This window comes from Megalobrama amblycephala, linkage group LG2, assembly GCF_018812025.1.
Source record: "Megalobrama amblycephala isolate DHTTF-2021 linkage group LG2, ASM1881202v1, whole genome shotgun sequence".
Taxonomy (NCBI): Eukaryota; Metazoa; Chordata; class Actinopteri; order Cypriniformes; family Xenocyprididae; genus Megalobrama; species Megalobrama amblycephala.
Window position 1 is genome coordinate 24,888,367 of NC_063045.1, and position 22,045 is coordinate 24,910,411.

The window sequence follows — 22,045 nt, forward strand, 5'->3', positions numbered from 1 at the left end:
TATACTTTAAAGGGTTAGTTCACCCAAAAATAATGTCATTTATTACTCACCCTCATGTCGTTCCACACCCGTAAGACCTTCATTCATCTTCGGAACACAAATTAAGATATTTTTGTTGAAATCTGATGGCTCAGTGAGGCCTGCATTCACAGCAATGACATTTCCTCTCTCAAGATCCATAAAGCTACTAAAAACATAATTAAAACAGTTCATGCGAGTTCTGTAGTTCTACCTTAATATTATAAAGCGACGAGAATACTTTTTGTGTACCAAAAAAACTAAATAACGACTTTTCAACATCTTTTCAACAACTCGTATGAACTGTTTTAAATATGTTTTTATGGATCTTGAGAGAGGAAATGTCATTGCTCCCTATGTAGGCCTCACGGAGCCATTGAATTTCAACAAAAATATCTTAATTTGTGTTCCGAAGATGAATGAAGGTCTTACGGGTGTGGAACGACATGAGGGTGAGTAATAAATGACAGAAATTTTATTTTTGGGTGAACTAACCCTTTAAGATACTTACCAATGTGCTTATTAAAGTATTTTGACACAGTAAGCCAGGGGTTTTCAAACCTGTCCTGGAGGACCCCCAGCCCTGCACATTTTGTATGTCTCCATCATCGAACACACCTGATTCAACCCATCAGCTCATAGTAGAGACAGCAAGACCTGAAGTAGATGTGACAAATAAAGGAGACATACAAAACAAGCAACACTAAATGTCACACTGAATGTCACTGCATCAGAGAGCAAAGTATCAATAATTATTAGTTTAATATCTTTAATGTTTTTAATCTTTAATAAATAGCCTCTACCACTTGGGTTGATATTCTAAATCTAACGCAATGACATGTAAACATTAATATCCCAATACTTTTGGAGGTTATATGAGGCCAGTCGCTGACTTCTTGGAATTATTAATTAATTATATAAAGCTTTGTCTTTTTGAGGTTTGGTATTTTGTATGTTTCTTCAAGTAATAATATTTTTTTTAAAAAAACTATGCGGCCAGTCACCGCAGATTTTTGCCGGAGAAACAAACCCTGAATCCCAGTGTGCCACACTATCCACCCTATCCACCCTAAATAGTATTGAATATTACTTATGTCACATACTATTTAGGATGGATATTATGCACATTGAGACGCAGGCATAGACTGAGAAACGATACAGCGCCCCCTGCAGATTAACTTAATTCATTGCAGCATTCTGAGCTGTAGAGGCCTTGATTAAAATTCAATTTGTGTACAGTGACACTAGTATATGTGATACAGAAAAGAAAAGTAATATTTACGAACGAAAATCAGCTAAAAAGCTAAGATGTACTACATTTGTCATGAGTTAAACAGCTTGATAACAATGAGAACTCCAAGTAGCTTGTGCTGCTGTTTAATATCGCCCCCTAGTGGCCTCCAAATGCCAGTACCACGGATCAGCACATGGACTCTGCTTCTCTCTGCCCGAGCTGGAGTTTGAGAGTGTCAAGACTGTTGCATTGTCTTTAAGCCAAGCTATAATTTAGGATCTAAAAACACAGAACAGCTCATATGAGCTCGATGGGAGGCAGAATTAAACGCACCAAAAATGTGCGTAATTTGGATTCGGATGATGCGCCTTCACTAGCGCGATCAATAATCGAAGAACATCCAAAAATTACACCTGCCGGGCGACAGTTAGAGAGGACACCTCCATCCAAAAATGAAAGAGTCACAACATACCAGCCTAGCAAACCAGATGGTTCTCCAACATTAGAACAAGTGGTCAAAGATGAGCCATGTGGCCAGGTAAACAAACAAACATTTTTAAGTATTTAAAGGCTATTTTACAAATACAGATGTGTAAAAAAGACTTTAACAACGTGTTAAGAGTGCGTTTACTACGTGGTAATCTAGACATTTTCTTTTCGTTTAGCCTATTCCTTTTTTTTTTTTCTTGATGCATTAGCAAATATTGGAGATGGACTGATAGGCTTGATTTCTTTTTATAACCCCTATGGATACAAATAATTTTTGTGTGTCCGATAACCCAAACGAACAAATTTTTTAAGTTATTATTTTATATGCTTTTTGACGTAAGTTAGGCCTAATAAATGATTAAATGAGCATGGGTGCGTTTCCCGAAACCTTCTTAACGCTACGTCGTTCTTAAGTTATACTTAAGCTGTACCTTAATGTTACATGTTTCCTGAAACGTTCTTAGTTAAGTATACCTTCTGTAAGTCATATGTTTGTAAGGTTGGACAGGACCACTCTTATACCTTATCGCTGTTGACAGTTCACTCCGCTAGTGGTCACCACTGTGCAGAAAGATTCTTTACATCTCAGTATATATGAGCAATATCACATGAGTAGCCATAGGCCATCACAGCGTGCTGATATATAGCCATATCGCATGGCTACGAGTGTGATATTGCTTTTATACAACAGTTTGATGGCACAAATGTGTAAATAAGAACAACAACAACAACGGAGTGTCTTTAAAAACCCTCTTTTGTGCAGAACTACTTCCTTCTGCCAATCTCAAGTTGACAGTTTAACAGTTGAGCCCAAATCTCTGTTACTAATTCTAAAACGTCACTTTAGAACTAGTAACGAAGGAACGTTGAGTCACTTCATTGAATCTTACTGTATTATACAGAGAGGAGTATTAAGATATTATGAGAGAGAGATCGATTAAATGAGTGTATTACCTGCATCTGATATAGCATTCAACCCAAATGCATTCAATCCCTATTAGCATTCAGTACCCATTTTGCTCTGGAACAAGTGATAGATTAATAAGACCAAAGAATGCCCTTTGATATACCACAAATTAGTTATATTATTAACCACTATCTACATAAGAGCCAGCGGCAAATACCCAAAGGACTGGCCGAGATTAAGCTGTTCTCAGCGGGTACATGAGCGCTGAACAGCCGCTGATGGCCTGGAGCTTGCTTCTGCGAAAGCATCAAAACAAATAGTAAAATAGGCGCTATTATTAAATATGAGTCACATGTTTCAGGTCTACATAACTACATTCTCGCCTAAAAAAATTCTTAAAAGTACAGTTCGAGGTACAACAAGTGTAGTAATGTAAAAAAAATAAAAAAATAAAATGTGGTGGATTTGCTTCAAGCAGTGCTGTTATCATTAGAATATTGCACGCCTCTCAGCTAATCAGATTCGAGAACGAGAAAGAACTGTTGTATAAACAAATATAATTCTGAAGTTGTAATATGCCCAGTGTTCAATTAGTCCAATTGATGTGTTTTCTTGCAAACAATTAAATTGTCATTACACTGATAGTTGTTAGCTTTTTAATTATATTATCCATGGGTACATCAGCTGGCAAATCATTAGGCAGTAAAGGCTTAGGAGTCTGTTTAGAGGGAATGGTTGTTGTGGGGAGTATGTGCTAAATCAAAGACAGCACAATCCATGGAGCCATTTAGGCCACATACACCCTGTAAAGTTTCAGGAGTGACAACCACATTTCTGTCATGACAACGCTCGGGGTGTTTGGCATGGTAATGGGTATGACAATGTTGATATGTTTGGTTTTGGTGGAATAGATCTGCTATGCTGCTGCTGTTTTATTGCTGCTGCTGATTATTGCTGTTGCTGCTGCAGCGCAAGTATAGGACTTGCTGCTGCCAATACATACACGACACGCTGCTGTGAGCAAGTAAGACATGCTGCTGCTGTTGTACAACATAGCGTACACGAATTACCCGTAGCAGATCTATACAGGTGGAGCTGGGGAAGGTGGAGGGTTTCTGAAAGCGCGCTGCACTGCTAAGGCAAATGCTACTCATGTATTTGAGCATGTGAGCTCATTGGCTACTGCAGGGGTAGGCAAGTTTGGTCCTAGAGAGCCGCTGTCCTGCTGAGTTTAGCTCCTTCAACCTTAATCAAACACACCTGAACAAGCTAATCAAGCTCTTCAGGATTACTAAGGCTATAGGCAGCTGAAGGTTTTTTTCAGGGTTGGAGCTAAACTCTGCAGGACAGCGGCTCTCTAGGACCGAACTTGCCTACCCCTGGGCTACTGATACAGCAGGAACCAATCATCTGTGTCCTATAGATAATGATGTGATTACGAGCAGGTTGAGTTAAGGACCTATTAGCCTGCGCATCTAGAGTTTCATGACAGAACTTTGTATATAAATGCACTAGGGGTGCAACGGTACTCGTATTCGTACAGAATGGTTCATGGGGCAAATTCCAAATGGAAGTGATCATCCCTATCATTGCCAAGTGCATTCCTAACGGCTACATACGGCACGCGTGTGCCTTGCTCACTTCAGAGTCTCCACTTTGGAGGGAGTAGGGCATGATAGGGATAATCACTTCCATTGGAATTCGCCCCGTGTACCGTTCGGTACGAATACGCGTACCGTTGCATCCCTAGTGTGTACGGAACACAACTCACTCACGAAACTGCAATGATTGACACCATGGTAACCATACCAAAGTTCCTCGTATTTGGTATCCGCTATTCTTTCTGACAAAAATAATTTATTAAAGTGACAAAACACCTGTTCAGCAATTTTAACTAAAGCACAGTGAATGGAGGCGTCGTTTTTCGTTTGCTTAAAGCAGTGGTCTCCAAACTCGCTCCAACCCCAACTAAACATATGTTGTAAGGACTTCGCGGCCATCAATCTCCAGGTGGTGGTGGACCACAGGGAGATGTTTGCAGACGTGGTGGCAAAGTGGCCTGGTAGAACACATGACAGCTTTGTGTGGGCCAATTCAGCTGTGAGTCAAGATGCTGAAATATGGGTTTTTGGGAAGAGCATTTTTTTAGGAGACAGCGGCTACCCCCTCAGAACATATCTTCTAAATCCAGTTACAAACCCCACCACGCAGACTGAGCACAATTACAATATCGCACACATCCTTACCCGCAACTTGTTGGAGCCCTCGACATTTTGCAGTAAAATATCCAAAAACCACTAGGCCACTGTTATATATTTTGTTCATGAGTACTTACAATATCCCAAATATTTGCAACTATTTGTAAATCGTGAAAAAATTGCAATTTTAACCAAGGCTCCGGGATGTGTGAGGAGTCGCCTGTCAATTGCGTCATACCCGTGTTACCCTCAGTTTCCGGTTTTATTTTGTAGAAACCATGAATACACCAAAGACGTTTTAATATTTACATTTTAATAGGCAAGGGAACAACTGTTTTGAAATATTTATAGACAGAAAACTAATTATTGTTATATAGCTCAACACATTTAGTCTTATTGTTTAAATCTAATTTTCTTGATTTTTTGCGAGTACTATGCTTTACCATGCCTCAGAGAAAAACACTATTTTGTGAAGAAGCTAACATAGCATAATCAGATGCAGCTTTATTTTTTGTACAGCATTTTATTTTTCTCCATCATACAATACGTTTTAAAATTAATTGCATGCCATTTATCAACACAAGCTATACAGCATTTAATATGATGTTCTAAAATCGATCTATCTTACTGCAGTATGTAACAAGTGTCTCACAGCAGCCGCAGTGTGAACGCACATAGTAACGTTATAACATCATTTTCAACACTCTCAAATGTATCTAATATGATAAACAGAGCTGCGTTACCTCATACTCATGACCGAAAAGTGGAAGCGGCGCCGGCGACTGTGTCATAATAAAAGTTCCGCTGCTCGTAAGGCGTGTGTTGCGCAATCGTTCCAGCGGCCTCGTTCAACTCCCACAACACTCGGTCCTGCTCTGCTTCATACTACAGTAACGTTAATAATCGCATCCATGAATATGACTTCTTCCCGAGTCCTATCCCAATTCTTTTGCACTGTCCGTTGAGGTGGAGACCACATGTCCCAAGATTCCGCACTCAAACTTGGCGTCATCAAGCTACGCCTTTGTTTTGAATAGGCCTCTAGCGACCTCTAGCGGACAGAAAATCTTACATAGTGCACCTTTAATCCACTGTGTCTTCAGCGGCTCAGACGTCGAGAGTAAATGATGACTGCTATGTTCATTCTTATATCCAATTACAAAACGCCTTAGTTGCTTTGGAGACATTCTTGTATACACCTGTGCGGCGTCGAAACAATGGTGGACTGTCTGTTTACAGCTCACTCAGGGCGGGTCAAGAGTCGTGGGAGGGGCCTGTGCAAATTTACGTCACTTTGCCAAGAATCTGTGAATGGCTTGATCTGACAAAGTGCTTATGATTTGTGAGTATTTAAAAAAAAAAAGCAATGGGTAGATTATTATCATTATAGGATGGTTGTGTTCACACACTGCCAACACACATTTATGTCCAAACTGTAGTCACATGAACTGTTTTAAATATGTTTTTAGTACGTTTCTGGGCACTGAAAGTGTTATTATCTTGCTGGTAATAGAGGCCTCACTGAGCCATTGATTTCATCAAAAGAGTAATTAATAAAAATTTTGTTATTAATTACTCACCCTCATGTTGTTCCAAACCCGTAAGACTTTCGGTTTGGTTATGCAGCACTCAAACGTTTGACTTAAACTAAACCACTCAATTCATATGGATTCGTTTTGCCATGCCGTACCAGGCTCCAGTGGAAACACAACTGGAACCGTTCCTTACCATTCTTAGAATTGTTCAGCCCGACGGTGGAAAAGCGGCTGTTGACAGATTTTTCATTTTTGGGTGATCCTTTAAACCATGGCATTACAAATGTTATTCGTTTTTTTAATCCCACCAGATAGCACTAGTTGAAAATTGTAAATATCAGTTTAAAAAAAATAGACTGCTAATATTGATAAGTATGAAGTAAAATCTAGCATTTTGGCTTTATTCCCTCTCTCTCTCTTTAGATTTTTCTTGACATTAAAAATACTTTAATTTACTTAATTTTAATTAATTTAGCTTGAGATGAAACAATGCAATTTATTATTATTTTAGAATTTTCACATTTTTAAGGATAACATTTCTTAATTCATTCTTTCCAAGGAAATAACTAAACACATTTCTTGCAATGGATCAAATGAAGTTCTCCAGCTGCCCAAAGTTAAAGATGAGAGGAAGTCCATCAGGAGGTCTAGTTCTACAGCTGCATCAGGTGACTTCATAATAAATCATATTCACATATCTCTCATATTCACATATCTATGTTACTACGTATTGATATCACACCACATATATGCACTGGTTCTTGTTGAGTATGATATTATGATATATTATTATTGCTTTAACATTCACTTTTATGGATATCCAGCAACAAGTGGGAATGCCGACCCTGAAATCTTTATCCAGGGAATGCAGGGATACCAGTGGACAGACACTGACCTGGACTTTGTCTATCAAACCAAATTGAAAAAGCAAGTTCAACAGGCGCAGGTCAATGAATGCATATTTTCAAAATGGAATATTAGTGTACTGCATAGTATACACTAAACACTGAATACTATTTCAAAACAATACATGTTATGCAATGCTAAACCATTTCAACTTTAGCAAGTGGTGTCCTATTGAAAATATGGTTGTTTAGCCTACTATGTTTAATCTAATGTTTATGTCAGAAATCAAAGTTTATATATTACTTATTAATGTGCGTATGCACATTTGTGCAAAAATAGTAGGTCACCTGGTATTCTTTGAACGCAGAAATTTTGCATATGTGCAGAATAATGCATACTGTATAAATATGTAGTATGGTATTATGATATTTTGAACACAGCCAATGCCACATCCTCTATTTTTCCCATTTGTGCTTGTACTGATTATCTACAACGGCATTCAGTGCCATGTTTTAAATTAAAAAAAAATTAAAAATTGAAAAATTATGATTAATTGTTGTAGCAATTCGAGATTAAAGTCCTAATATTTTGAGAATAAAGTCAAAATTACGAGAATAAAGTCGTTGAAACACGGGACTGAAGTCGTAATATATAAGTCAATCACGCTGTTTCTACTGTGATTCCCCCCTCTCGAAATTATCCCAAAATAATAAAAATAAAGTTTATTTATGCAATATTCTCAAAATATTATGAGTCCCGTGTCGCTACGACTTTATTCTTGTAATACTATGAATTTAATCTCGTAATTTTGACTTTATTCTCAAAATATTACGAGTTTAATCTCACATTGCTATGACTTAATTCTCGTAATCTTAGATTTATTTTATTTTTTACGTGGCACTAAAACATCGTTGTAGATTATCTGAATATTATCATCGTAAGATTTTCTTTTTTTTTTTATCTTGAGAATTGAATTGAATTTTCATGACAATATTGTTTACAGCAAGAGTTAAGCGATGTGCAGAAGTCTCTGAAGAACACGAGGCAAATGCGGGACATGGCCCTTGCTAAACGTGACAAAATAAAAACAGAGCTCTCTAAGGTCTGACACATTTGTGATGCATTTTTCTCTTCAAACATGCCATTTTTACAATGCGATGCCTGTGAAACACCTGTCTGATCTCAATACTTGTGGCTTTGGTGTTTCAGGTGTCATCATGCGAACGTATACAGCAAATTTCCATGGAAATACTTCTGAGGTCCCACAGCTTTAGTCAGCTGGAAGGGCTTGATTTTAAAGCTCGTATTTCTAAATTGAAGGTTGCTGATGTGTGCTGCACTACTGCTGAGGAGAAGACAGAGGTCAGCAAACTCAAGACAGAGATGGAAAAAGCACAAGTCATGAGGTATTAACCCAGCAACTTGTACACAATGGTTTTGACACTTTCTGATGGTACTTACCTATGCAGAACTCGCTAGCATGGTGCTAGGATATTGCCATGGGGTTGCTAACATGTTTTGGATTGTTTTAAGCACATTGCTATGTGCTTGCTTGAGTGTTTTGATTGGTTGCCCACCCCAAAGCCGCCTTGTCTTGTGCACCGACTTCAATATGTCTATGGAATGTTTTTGCTGGTTTTATTGTGCACCAGAAGACTGTTAGCTCAATTGCTAATTTAGCAATTCTACACCTCTCCTCAACAAGCTAATGCAGATTAGCAGCGTTTTAGATTTACATTTATTTTGTTTGTAGAGAAAAGGAGGAGCAAATCACAAAGGACATTGACAGCTGTAAAGGGAACATAAACCAAATCAAGGTGATTGCTAGAAATAGCATCCTCATTATATGAAATTAGTATGAGTTTAATGTGTTGCGCTAAAGACAATCCTTTTTTTGCGCAAAGGTAAATGTACATTCGCTGACAGCAGAAATATCTGCACTGGAATCCAAGATGTCCAGTAAAGAGGTTAGTGGATCACTTTTGACCACTGTTTGCTATTTCCTAGCTGATACTTTTAGCTATTTGCAGACATTCAAACAAAATAAGACTTAAGGGTCATTCACACCAAGGATAATAACTGAAATACCTTTGTTATTTTTCCCAGCTGATGAACAATAAAAACTTTCGCAGCCAATCAGATGATTTAAAGCTGCAGACAACAAAACTGCAGCATGCTTATTAGGGCTGACTAAATGGCTGAATTTTGAATTTTGAATTTGAATTTTATACTTAAATATTACTAATATTCGAGTATATATGTAATATTTAAATTTCATTGGGGGGCCCCAAGAGAGTGCAATGAGCAAAATATTAAAGCACCGCATTAAATTGTAAAAAAAATTATATTAATATAATATTATGAATGTTATAATCAAATATAATTTCGTAAAAGACAATTATGAACAAAACAGCATCAAGTATTTATGCATAGTTTAATACAAAGAGCCGAAGTGCTGATCACAGCCCTAACGCTTATAATAAAAGTTATCGTCGATTGGTGTGGAAGCTAATGTAGTTATCGTTCTTGGTGTGACCGGACCTTTAATCTTTATCTACAAATTTATAGTCAATGACATACTTTTGACTCCCTTAGGAGACAAGGCAGTCAGCTAAACCACGGCAAAAAGTCCACAGAAGCCCTAAACCCTCCGCTGCTCCTTCTGCCCCTAAACCCCTGAAAACCTCTGCAGCCACCAAACCCTCGAAACCTCTTGCTGCTCCTTCTGCTCCAAAACCTCCTGCTCCAAAACCCTCAAAACCTCCTGCCACCCTAAAAGCCCAGACTGCCTCAAAACCCTCCAAAGCCACCACTGGCCCAAAGGCCCCGGAGGCTGATGTTGGTGGCCTTCGTCGCTCTAAAAGAATTGCTGCTAAGAAAGAGAAGTGAAGAATCTGTTCAGAAACACTGAGTGAAGTTCACCTCAGGAAGTCTTCTTCAAATGTTCTTTCTCTAATTTATGACAAACTTCTGTCTGAAAACTTGTTTTACTTAGCAATGACTTAGTTTAGACTTTTAGACCTAGAGGGAATAGTGTGGTGCCCTCTAGTGGATATTTGGAGTTTAGTGTTTATGGACACTCGTTGGTGGTTATTCAAGAATCTGATACACTTTAGAATTTACCTTACAGTTACAACTACATTAAGATGTCCTGAACATTAATGTGTTTTTTTTTTGTTCCTTTCTCTACATGTTAAGAGTGTTTTTTTCTTTGAAGATGAATAAATGTTTTTTCAGCTGTCTGGGTTATGTGTTGTAGAAAGCCCTGGCTTCTTCAGAATATCTGAGAAATTCAGACTGGTCAAGGTGGGTTTTGAAACATAGATGCTTGAACTGGATTTTCCAGCAGATGGCCTGATTTTACCTACAAACTGTTTAGCTATGTAGACCTTAGACAAATACTTTTCCAGCCTAAATAAGATCTGGCGTGTTAACATCAGTTAACTAATTTCTTTGTGGTTCTTTCCTTTGCAAAAACTCAATACCACATACTACAAGCATGTGGTTGTGAGGACATTGTTATGCAATTTCTAAAGTGTTTTTGTTGGTTGTTAGCATGTTGCTATTTTCCTATGGTGTTTTGGGTGGTTTCTAAGCTTTTGCTAGAGTGTTCTGGGTGGTTTTTAAGAGTATTGTTAAGGGGTTCTGTGGTTTTCATTGCATTGCTATGTGATTAATAACAGTGTGGTGGTTAGCTCACTGCTTTTTGGTTGCTTGAACCACCTTGCTAGATGATTGCTAGTGTGTTTCTTAGTGGTTGGTTGTTGGCATGTTTTGACTGCTTTCTAGTGCGTTTTGGGTGGTTGCCAGTAGGGTTGGGTTAAAAATATAGATTTTTCGATGTTAATTGAATCACATTTTGAAGAACCGATATTGTTTCTCAAATCCCAAAAATAGATCTTTATATGCTGTTTTCATTTGATGATGTGCAACTCATCGACCTGAACATATGATGCCTCCCATCCAGTAAATCACAATACGTTTTGTGCTTTGTTACTTCTGATATGAAACCACTTCTCAGCTTTCAAATTCTATCAATTTTATTATGAAATTCAAACAAATACTGTTTTGGGCTCTTTAATGTGGCACCTTAATATAGCGCCTTCAGTTCAAGTGAAGTGGCAGTGCAAAGCACACAGTCGTGAACTCATCTCTTCCATGATGTATTGCTAGTTACAGCATGAAATAAACATGAACAACCACGAAAAGAGGTCAATAAAACAGCTTGTAAACAATATGCCATATTACATTTACCTCAGAAAAGCCTCTCAATAACCATAAATCCGTTAGTCAGCTAGAAAAATAAACTTAGAGAGGAGCGTTTTGATAAATACATGCACTATATTGCGTATTCATTGTATTTCTACTTAACCTGATCTTTAATATATAATGTATGTTTGAATAAATCCACCATATTATGACAGCCAGATTAAAATGTTTAAAAAAATCAGTAGAAACATATTTGTCATTAAAGATGTTGTTATTATATATATATATATATATATATATATATATATATATATATACTTCCCTATGTGTAATTTAAATGTAAGTAGCATGCAAATCAGTTGATTTTAACCTTTAACATTTTAGTCATGTACCAACTGGGGTTCCCTGTATAGTTAACAGCATTAGTTGAGAGATTTTTTTTGCCATGTGTTGTACCTGATAGGCCCCAATTAATCGATATCAAATCATTGCTACTGTATTCGATTGATAAGATGTTCTGGGTGGTTGTTAGCGCAATGCTAATTTTACTTACATACAAAGTCCTTAGCGTGTTTTCATCTGGTTTGACTGTTAGCTTTGTACTACTACACATAAGTCACACTTAAGAATTCACACCTAGAATGATAACTATTAGTGTTCACGTCAATGGACAATAATGTTCTGTTTATTATAAGTGTGCTGCAGTTTTGTTGTCTGCCACTTTAAATGCTAAATGGCTGCCAATGTTTTTATCATTCATCAGCTGGAAATATCTTTCTGAAAGTTATTCCAGTGATATTGTTCCTCTGTTTTGTTATCGTTATAGTTGTGGTGTGGACCTCCATATTCTCATAGAATTAGAATGTTTGTTAAAACTTTATAGTTATTCTTTAGTGTGAATGACTCGGACTAGTTTTGTTTGAATTTTGTTGGAGATAATATAACGCTGATTATTTTGTGGTGATTTTTACCTCATTATAATGTTCAGACTGGAATTTTACACACACATAAATGGTTGGAACATGGAAGGACTGTAGAGGAAACACATTAACGCTTTGCTGACTCAAACAGAGTCACCCGTTATTGTTGGCTTGGAAACGATGGATGAGAGACCATGAGAGAGTCCAAATGTGGTTAACATATCATACGGCAGGGAACAACTTCCACAGGGCTTACATCAACAGATTTCTGCTGGATCAGTTAAAATCGGTGTTGAAGCCAGGTACACTTTCAAAACAGTTGATTTTGGAAATTTTGTTTAAGTTTTCTCAACACTAATGCCTTCCAGACACTAAACAGATTCAGACTGTTCTTCAGCATTTCAGAGAAAAGACAAGTTTGTATCTCGACTTTCTCAATGCTAATGACTTCCAGACACTAAATTGATTCAGACTATTCTTCACCGTTTCAGAGAAAAGACAAATTTGTATCTCACCAGCTTTGCTAACCAATTTTATAACACGTAAATATAAGGGCATTCAATCAATCTCCTCAATGTCATTTGAGGCCGTAACCACCATAGACACTGAGGAGAACAAGCCTCGAGTTGGCGGATCAATTGCAGCAGCTCCAAAGTGACCAATTCAAGCTTACGTCACGACAGTACCAGGACAAAATGCTAACGTGGTTTTGGTCAAGGCAATCACTCCACACCAACCAGCCAGCTTCAGTTTTCCTGGAAGGCAGTTTGGAAAAGAGAATTTTTGTCGTTATTCACTGCAAACTGGTTCAACAAATTATGTGGCTGCATTACATTGAGGAAGGTGATCAAACAGCAAGGCATGTTTTGGAGCTAATGTTCAGGTCAGTGTCCTTCCTGGGAAAGAAGGGGGTGGCTTTTCGGGGTGACAGCACCCGTGATGACATTTTGTATGAACTGATGCTTGAACGTACACACAACCTCCCAAGAGAGAGACAGTGGATTGAGAGGAGAGATTACTGGCTCTCGGACACAATCCAGAATGAAGACATTCAACAGTATGTCTGTACTATTCAATGTAAGATTGTATCCCGTGCCAAAATTAGTTTGTACTATGGACTCACAGCTGATGTTACCACCGACTCCAGTACAATAGAGCAGTTCTCATTGACACTGCAGTATGTGGATGAGAAATTGGAGATTCACTCTGAACTCCTTGGATTTTACAGGGCCCCCGACAGCAGTGGAGAGACCGTGTTCAGGTGCATCAAAGATGTACAGCAGGTAAAATAAGTATTTGAATGCATCAACTTTTTTTATTTATTTATTTATTTTTTTTTATTAAACATGGTTCCAATGCAGCAGTACACATCAAATTTTGAACAGACAGCGATATTAACTTAAGAAATCTACACAGACAGAGAAATAATAATTTATGGAAATGACTCAGGAAAAAAGCATTGAACACACTAACTGAAATTGTATTTAATAGTTGGTGAAATAGTTGTTTTTTTTGCAATGACAGCTTCAAGGCGCATCCTGTATGACCAAAAATGTGAATTTTGATCTTCAGTTCCTTCCACAAATGCTCTATTGGGTCTAGGTCTGGTGATTTACTGGGATATTCCAACAACTTTATTTTCTTCTTTTGGAACCAATTCAAAATCTCCTTTGCAGTGTGTTTTGGATTGTTGTCCTGGTGGAAGGTCCACCAAAGTCTCATCTTCATCCTGGTGGATGGCAACAAATTCATCTCAAGAATTCCCAGTACATTGCTTCATTCTTCTTCCCTTCTAATATTTATTCTGCCAGTACCATGAGAAGAGAAACAGCCCCATACCATGATGCTTCCACCTTGAAAACATCACTGTTGGTATGGTATTTTTAAGGTCATATGCAAAGCCATTTCTCCTCCAAACATGGCATGTGGTATTGTTGCCACAAGTTTGATTTTTGTCTCATCTGACCACACTAAATTCTCCCAGTAGTTCAGACCTTTCCAAATGTTGTGTAGAAAGCTTCAATTGAGCTTCAACTTGCCTTTTCTATAATAATGGAGCTTTCAGTGCTGAGCGTGCATGGAGGCTGTGGCGGTGGAGTGCATTTCCTATTGTTTTCTCTGTGAAAACTGTACCTGCTGCCTCCAAGTCTTTCTGGACCTCTTTCTGAGTGGTCCTTGGTTCTTGTGGTACTCTTCTGACTAACCTTCTGACTCCCTGATCAGAAATCTTGCGAGGACTCCTTTGCATGGCCAGTTGATGGTGGAATGATGTTCCTTTCAGTTGTGGAAAATTGTCCCAGTGGTGCTAACAGGAACATTTAGGAGTTGGAAAATTTCTTCTGTAACCAGTAACATTGTTATGTATGGCAAAAATCTTGTTGTGAAAGTCTTGGGAGAGCTCTTGGCCTCTACCCATCATGAGATGTCCAATACTTGCATTCAGAGCTGGGAAAGCCTTTTTCTAACCTAACAACATGCACTAACCCAACTGATTCTAATTTCCACAGGTAGGAGGTGGAAGTATTTAGTGAAATCTGTTGCTTTCTTGACTTGCCTTGCCTTAGTGTACTGCTTTTTCTTAGTGTGTTCAATACTTTTTTCCCTGTGTCATTTCACTTTATTACACATAACTTTTTTATGGATTGTAGTATTATGATTTCCTTATTTGTATTGATTTCTTGAGCTAATACCAACATCTGGTCAACATTTTATGTGAATTGCTGCATTGGAACTTTGTATAATAATTATTTTTTAACGTATTCAATACTTACTTTACCCGTTGTATTTCTCAGGCTGAACATCCCAATTCAGCATCTCCATGGATGTTGTTTCGATAGAGCTTCTAACATGTTTTCAGTGTTCATATGTGGCTAAAAAATATGCCTGGAGTCCCTCTTCATCCACTGTGCCAACCATTCACTTGATCTAGTATTTTAGGAGGCTGCACGTGAGGTGGGTCTAATGGCAGATTCAGTTAACTTTTTTTTAGGGCGTAGCTGTGGTAATCCGTTAATCAGCAAAATGCATGGAGCTCCATGAGTCCTCCATGTTTGGCTGTGATGAGATAGTTACCTTACTGGTACAAACAATAGCTATCAAATATGTGTGTAGTGTATACACAGAAATCATCAAAGCACTGGAGCAGGTTAAGGATGACAGAAGTGTGAGAGGACCAGACCAGAGCTAAGATTGGAGGCCTGCTCAAGCAAGCAATAAAAGCTAAAAATTACTATGGCCTCCTTTGTTGTGAAGCAGTATTTGAGCCATGTGAGTTGGTGGCCAAGAGTTTGCAGTATACCAAAGCCAGCGCACTGGGCACCCTTGAGTGTCCCGAAATGGAAGGTGCATAGATGCCCTTCGGGATGATGCAGTGGTGGATAACAGCGGTGAGTACTTGAATAACGGTGGATACTTTGACAAAGCCCGACTGGAGATCCAGCTGAAAATGATGGGAGACTTCTGCAGTGATTGTCCCAAGACAGTAAAAGACATCGCAACATCCATGTCTAAACTCCATCCACAAACAAGGGCTCTTTTCAAAGAAGTTGAAAACTGGATCAGACCAAGTCTCCCCATCTCAGCTGCTTCATCAGAGAGGACATTTCCCGCTCTCCGCCATCTGATTACGCACAAGCATGACACAAAAAAGACTGACCCACCTTGCTGTTAGGCATGTTCATGGACATATATTGGACAGTTTGGACATTGATGCTCTCATCAGCGTCAGCCCGGAGAGAAAGGTCACATTTCGAAGTTCTACATGCAGGCTGGCAGTAAGGTAAGACAATTATATATTTCTTGATTTGACATTGTGGCTGATACCCACTTTGTAATGCAAATAAATGAAAGGTCTTTGGAGTTTCCCCTTACTTTAAATTGAACTGTCACCAAGCAAAATGTTGGAGCAAACAAAAAGTGTCAGACTCATTTGAAATGGGCAAAACAATTACACTGATTTATAAGATGGTAAATGATGTCATAATCAGGTAGTGATGTGTGCATGTGTCAAGTCCATGTAATTTCTTATCTGTCACCCAAGCTTAGCTTGTGACACGAATGCTTAGTTTGTGGTTCATTATTATTTTTAATGAAAACGTATATTATATTGCTTATATTAAACTTCTACATTGAACCTTTATTAAAGGTCCCATTTTTCGTGGTTTTTTGAAGCTTTGATTGTGTTTATAGTGTGCAATATAAGATGTGTTCATGTTTCGTGTGTAAAAAAAACTAAAAAGTATTTTTCACATAATTTACTTATCTGTATACCACTGTTTCCACTGTCATAAAAACGGGCTGATGACTTCCTTGTTCTATGAAGTCCCTCCTTCAGAAATACGTAACGAGTTCTGATTGTGCCAGCGGTTCCTGTGTTGTGATTCGACAGCAGCTTAGCGCACCCAGAGCCATAGAGATGGCTCTGAGCGCACCTTGCCCGGAAAGGTCACGCCTCTTACCATAACGTGTGCTGCACATAGTTTTACATGTAGATTATAATTTTCGGGAACCGAGTTAAACATAAATTGTAACCATTGATCTCTAAGTACAGCGTCCCTGGGAAGGCCAAACAAAGGTGATTGGACTGCGGGATGAAAATAACAGTGTTTCGACGACATGGCGACAAACACACTCTACAAACGCAACTCTTGCTCTTCTCCGTGGGAGCGCAACAAGACCACGCCCCCATTTTTTGTGTATTCCTGTGGGTGGAGGTTAGTCAAAAAACTTTTAGTGACGTCATTAAAGAAGGAAGTAGAGGGATGTAGTCCAAACTGGCCGTTCGATGTAGGCGACTTCTGTTAAATAAAATATGTCGCTGGCATTGAACTTTGACCTTTAAAATTTTACAGATTTTATTTATACTCTAACAACAACATTACACACTAACTAAAGTTTGAAACATGGGATCACGAAGAACGGGACCTTTAACAAAACAAATAAGACTGATGACATGGTATACCTGCGTTTTAACACAAATAAATAAAAGATCTTTTGATTTTCCCCTTACTTTAAAATAAATGCTTAGTTTGTGGTTCATTATGATTTTCTAATGACAACACAACAACAGTGAAACAAAGACAAATTCACTGATATTAAAACAGCATCTTTTATTAAAGAAAGTTTTCTTGCGCTTTTGCCTCCGCCGTCTTCCTGTCAATCAAAGCGCCTCACTCTCGTCATGTGACTCCTGCGACTGCACTGCTTCTCTTGCTCTATAGTAATACCGACCAAGACTAAATTTCCCCGTTTTGAATTGAACATATGCTATTATTTACGTGATTCATGTAATTCATAATTGTATGTGAAGAGTCAAAATAAATAAAATATTATTTGTAAATAGTTTAAATTGTTTACTTCATAACAGACCTGGAACTTTTACCACTTATTTCTTTTTCTTTATTCCCTTTAATCCCTTTTAATCCTTTAATTATTTAATTCCTTTAAATAAAAAGAACAATAACATAACCCCTCCCCATGCAAAAAAAAAAAGAAAAAAAAAAAGTTCAAGACAATATGGTCTTTTTATTAAATTGATTACATAATATACAACTTAAAGTTCAGTCTTTTCTTCATGTAAACCTATCATATGGCTTCAGAAGTTTTTTCTTTGTGCTTTTTGTCATTTTTGGAGCATGGCAGAAAAGCTCACCATTCACTTTCATTGCAAGGAAAAGAGCAGTGTGAACTTTCTATTAAATATATCCCTTTGTTTTCAATGGAAAACAAAGCCATTCAGGTTTGGAATGACATGAGGGTGAGTAATTGATGACAGAATGAAAATTCTGTCATTTATAACTCACCCTCATGCCGTTCCACACCCGTAAGACCTTCATTAATCTTCGGAACACAAATTAAGATATTTTTGTTGAAATCCGATGGCTCAGTGAGGCCTCCATAGCCAGCAATGACATTTGCTCTCTCAAGATCCATTAATGTACTAAAAGCATATTTAAATCAGTTCATGCACAGTAGTTCAATATTAATATTATAAAGTAACAAGAATATTTTTGGTGCGCCAAAAAAAACAAATTAAGGACTTATATAGTGATGGCCGATTTCAAAACACTGCTTCAGGAAGATTTGGAGCATTATGAACCAGCATATCGAATCAGCTGTTCGGAGCGCCAAAGTCACATGAATTCAGCAGTTTGGCGGTTTCCTGAAGCAGTGTTTTGAAATCGGTCATCACTAAATAAGTCATTATTTTGTTTTTTTGGCGCACCAAAAATATAATCGTCGCTTTATAATATTAATATTGAACCACTGTACTCACATGAACTGATTTAAATATGTTTTTAGTACCTTTATGGATCTTGACAGAGGAAATTTCATTGCTGGCTATGGAGGCCTCACGGAGCCATCGGATTTCAACAAAAATATCTTAATTTGTGTTCCGTAGATTAATGTCTTACGTCTTACGGGTGTGGAAAGCCATGAGGGTGAGTAATAAATGACAGAATTTTTGTTTTTGGGTGAACTAACCCTTTAAGAGTTTAGAATGTGAAGTTAGACTTTATTTTCTGCCTCTTACAGACAGACATTGGACAGTCTTCACATGATGGACAAGATAGGATGCCTAAATATTTGAACGAAAAGCTGCCCAGCTGTACCAACAAGCTGTTTCCTGTGTCCAGACCTATCAAAGGCCTTTATAGACAGGACAGAGGGAACACAGACTGGTATTAAATCATAGACACTGCAAGGTGTCCAGCAAACTCAGATGTGTGGTGATCTCATGGTTGAGATGGAAAGATTTCTTTCTCTTTTCTTTCACGAATGCAGCCATCTGCTATTCGCTCTCTGATTTCATCAGTGGAACATTGGGACAGGCCTGGTTAAAAGGTGAATTCCTGGTCTTTGCATGCGTTTAGGGCAGCCTGGGGTTCATGACAGGTCTTGAGGGTCGGTCTGGGGTTTACTGTTATAAAATAAAGCTCTCCATAATTATTCAACCATGAAAGTAGTTCACTGCTTATCCATCAGGATTTTATGTTCCTACAAGAAATATATGTTGTGTAAGTTGGTTCTTTTATCAGTATTGCACTGCTTAGTTTTATAAATAAAATTACATAATATATAACTTCTACAACTATACTTACAATATTATTTGTGACCCTGGACCACAAAACCAGTCATAAGTCGCACAGGTATATTTGTAGCAATAGCCAACAATACATTGTATGGGTCAAAATTATAGATTTGTCTTTTATGCCAAAAATAATGTTCCATGAAGATATTTTGCAAATTTCCTACTGTAAATATATCAAAAATTTATTTTTGGGAGTGCATATGCATTGCTAAGGACTTCTTTTGGACAACTTATGACTGGTTTTGTGGTCCAGGGTCACATTTTAAAGGTCCCGTTCTTCGTGATCCCATGTTTCAAACTTTAGTTAGTGTGTAATGTTGTTGTTAGAGTATAAATAAAATCTGTAAAATTTTAAAGCTCAAAGTTCAATGCCAAGCGAGATATTTTATTTAACAGAAGCCGCCTACATTGAACGGCCAGTTTGGACTACATCCCTCTACTTCCTTCTTTAATGACGTCACTAAAACAGTTTTTTGACTAACCTCCGCCCACAGGAATACACAAGAGTTGCGTTTGTAGAGTGTGTTTGTCGCCATGTCACCGAAACGCTGTTATTTTCATCCCGCAGTCCAATCACCGGGTCTGATTCCGGCTCAAATTGATAGGGTAAAATTAAAGACATGTTTACAATAACACTGAGTGCGTGCATCTAAACGTTATGGTAAGAGGCGTGACCTTTCCGGGCAAGGTTCGCTAAGCTGCTGTCGAATGTCAACACAGAAACCGCTGGCACAATCAGAACTCGTTACGTATTTCTGAAGGAGGGACTTCATAGAACAAGGAAGTCATCAGCCCGTTTTTATGACAGTGGAAACAGCAGTATACAGATAAGTAAATTATGTGAAAAATACTGTGTTTTTTTACATGCGAAACATGAACACGTTATATTGCACACTATAAACACAAAGCTTCAAAAAACCATGAAAAACGGGACCTTTAATATATTTATTTACATTTTTTTATTTTTGAATATAAGTGTTACTTAAATGTTCAATTACCTTTTGGGGGCCACTGCATGTGTATAGGTGTATCCGTATGTGTATTGCATAACTTTTACAAATATAAAAATATATATAAATACAAAATGTTTAATTTACAAAATCATATAATATGCAAATAATTATTCTTCTCTCTCCATAGTACATGATGTGAAGCTACAACCTACAATTTTTGATTTCTCCTTCAAGCTGCAGATGGTCTTTGACTGGAGGAAAAAAAGCATTAAACAGTGTAAAAAGAGTTAACTGATCTTAATTTCATCCAAAGCCATTTAAAGTGCATTCAAACTATACATTCTATCAGTATGTAAGTTTCCCAGGAATTAAATTGGGATTTGTTTGTTTGTTGATTTGAAGCAGCACTGTAGTAATGTACAAGGAACAAGGCCTTAATGTGTAAATAACTCAAATACAACAACTAAATAAACAAATACATCAACAGTAATTTTCAGGATAAATACGGTTTACCTTGCACATTCTGGTGCAAGGAATTATGGGAAACATAGGATTCACCAATTGCTCCAGAGTTTTGCCAGCTTCATTACTTGGTTGGATGGGTTTCACTTTATCCCTGTACTGAACCTGAGGAATATTTGACCAAACAAATATGTTCTTGAAACATGGCCAGTATTGGACTCAGTGAGCTGAAGGACCTTGTGTTTGCTTTTTATTCTTGTAATTTTACCTCACTTGTCAGTTGAACCTGGAACATATATAGTTCATTGACAAAGAGAAATAAATGGAGGAATCGTGTAATTGCGAACAACCACCTTCTTTCATATCTTTAACGGTCTGTTTTGGTCTGCAGTAGTACTCCATTTATCAGGCCGAGCTAGTTTAGGGTGCCGTTAGCATGCTAGGACCTCACGAAAGCCTATTATTATGATGATAAATGCATTGAGCTGGAAGCCACATATGTTGGTGTAAGAGATTAGCTTCTGTTTTCCTAGTATTAGCGGTGAGTCCTCAGACAAGGTCAGCACAGGAGATTGTAGGCCTTCAGAAAGCCAGCTGTCCTCTTGTCCGATGGATATCACCAATCTCATTTAAAATCCATTGCGCCATTAAAACTAACTCCTTTATTATGGAGGCGACTAGCTCAGGGTCAGTCCTTGATTAATCAGCCACGAACTGTGATTTTCTTCCAGCTCAAATAAAGCATGTTCCTTTGTTTTGGCTAGCAAGACAGATAGGTGCTTGTATTAGAACAACCCCAGCTTCTTTGATCTCATACACTGATCCTTTAATTGTAGTCATTGTGCTCAGGGACTTCAAATTGACATGTTAAGGAATCCAAAACGCAGATTTTCACTGAACCACACTGAGTGCACTTCCCATTGCAGCCACTAGAGGCCAGTGTGGTGCCAGAAGGCGCCTGTGTGAACTTTTGATAATTCAGCTAAAGTTTAGCTTGTTAGCATGGCCCTGTTAGCATCAGCAATGAAAGCATTTTTCAGAATCCATGTATTTTGATTTAAGAAATTTTTTGAAGCAACATATATTGCTGATATTGCATTATATTACAGTAGACATTTTTTTTTTTTTTTACAAGTGTGCAATTTGATTTTGGAGACCTCTAAAAAAAAATAGATTTTTTTTTC

General features: G+C 37.8%; 1 protein-coding gene and 1 long non-coding RNA gene across 3 annotated transcripts; both read left to right on the forward strand.

Moving 5' to 3' along the window:
* The first annotated feature begins 1,402 nt into the window (after positions 1–1,402).
* Positions 1,403–10,476, forward strand: si:dkeyp-34c12.1 (uncharacterized protein LOC570187 homolog). Its single transcript, XM_048167748.1, has 8 exons — positions 1,403–1,790; positions 6,941–7,049; positions 7,206–7,327; positions 8,231–8,329; positions 8,437–8,633; positions 8,981–9,044; positions 9,132–9,194; positions 9,823–10,476. Exons 1-8 carry the CDS (start codon positions 1,554–1,556, stop codon positions 10,114–10,116), a joined length of 1,185 nt encoding a protein of 394 aa, XP_048023705.1. The 5' UTR covers positions 1,403–1,553; the 3' UTR covers positions 10,117–10,476.
* Positions 10,477–11,866: 1,390 nt separating this feature from the next.
* LOC125253722 lies at positions 11,867–20,889 on the forward strand. 2 transcript variants are annotated; one of them, XR_007181535.1, is made up of 4 exons: positions 11,867–13,639; positions 15,149–16,134; positions 18,891–19,199; positions 20,587–20,889. It is a non-coding gene; the product is annotated as an uncharacterized LOC125253722 (long non-coding RNA). The 2 variants fall into 2 exon arrangements; XR_007181533.1 differs by lacking the exon at positions 18,891–19,199.
* Positions 20,890–22,045: the final 1,156 nt, after the last annotated feature.

What these genes read in the sequence shown, in the direction of transcription:
- si:dkeyp-34c12.1 (XM_048167748.1), top strand. Translation starts at nt 1,554, where the DNA reads ATGAGCTCGATGGGAGGCAGAATTAAACGCACCAAAAATGTGCGTAAT. An exon ending in TAGTTCTACAGCTGCATCAG is followed by an intron (nt 7,050 to 7,205) that starts GTGACTTCATAA and finishes ATGGATATCCAG; the next exon opens with CAACAAGTGGGAATGCCGAC. An exon ending in TAAAAACAGAGCTCTCTAAG is followed by an intron (nt 8,330 to 8,436) that starts GTCTGACACATT and finishes TTGGTGTTTCAG; the next exon opens with GTGTCATCATGCGAACGTAT.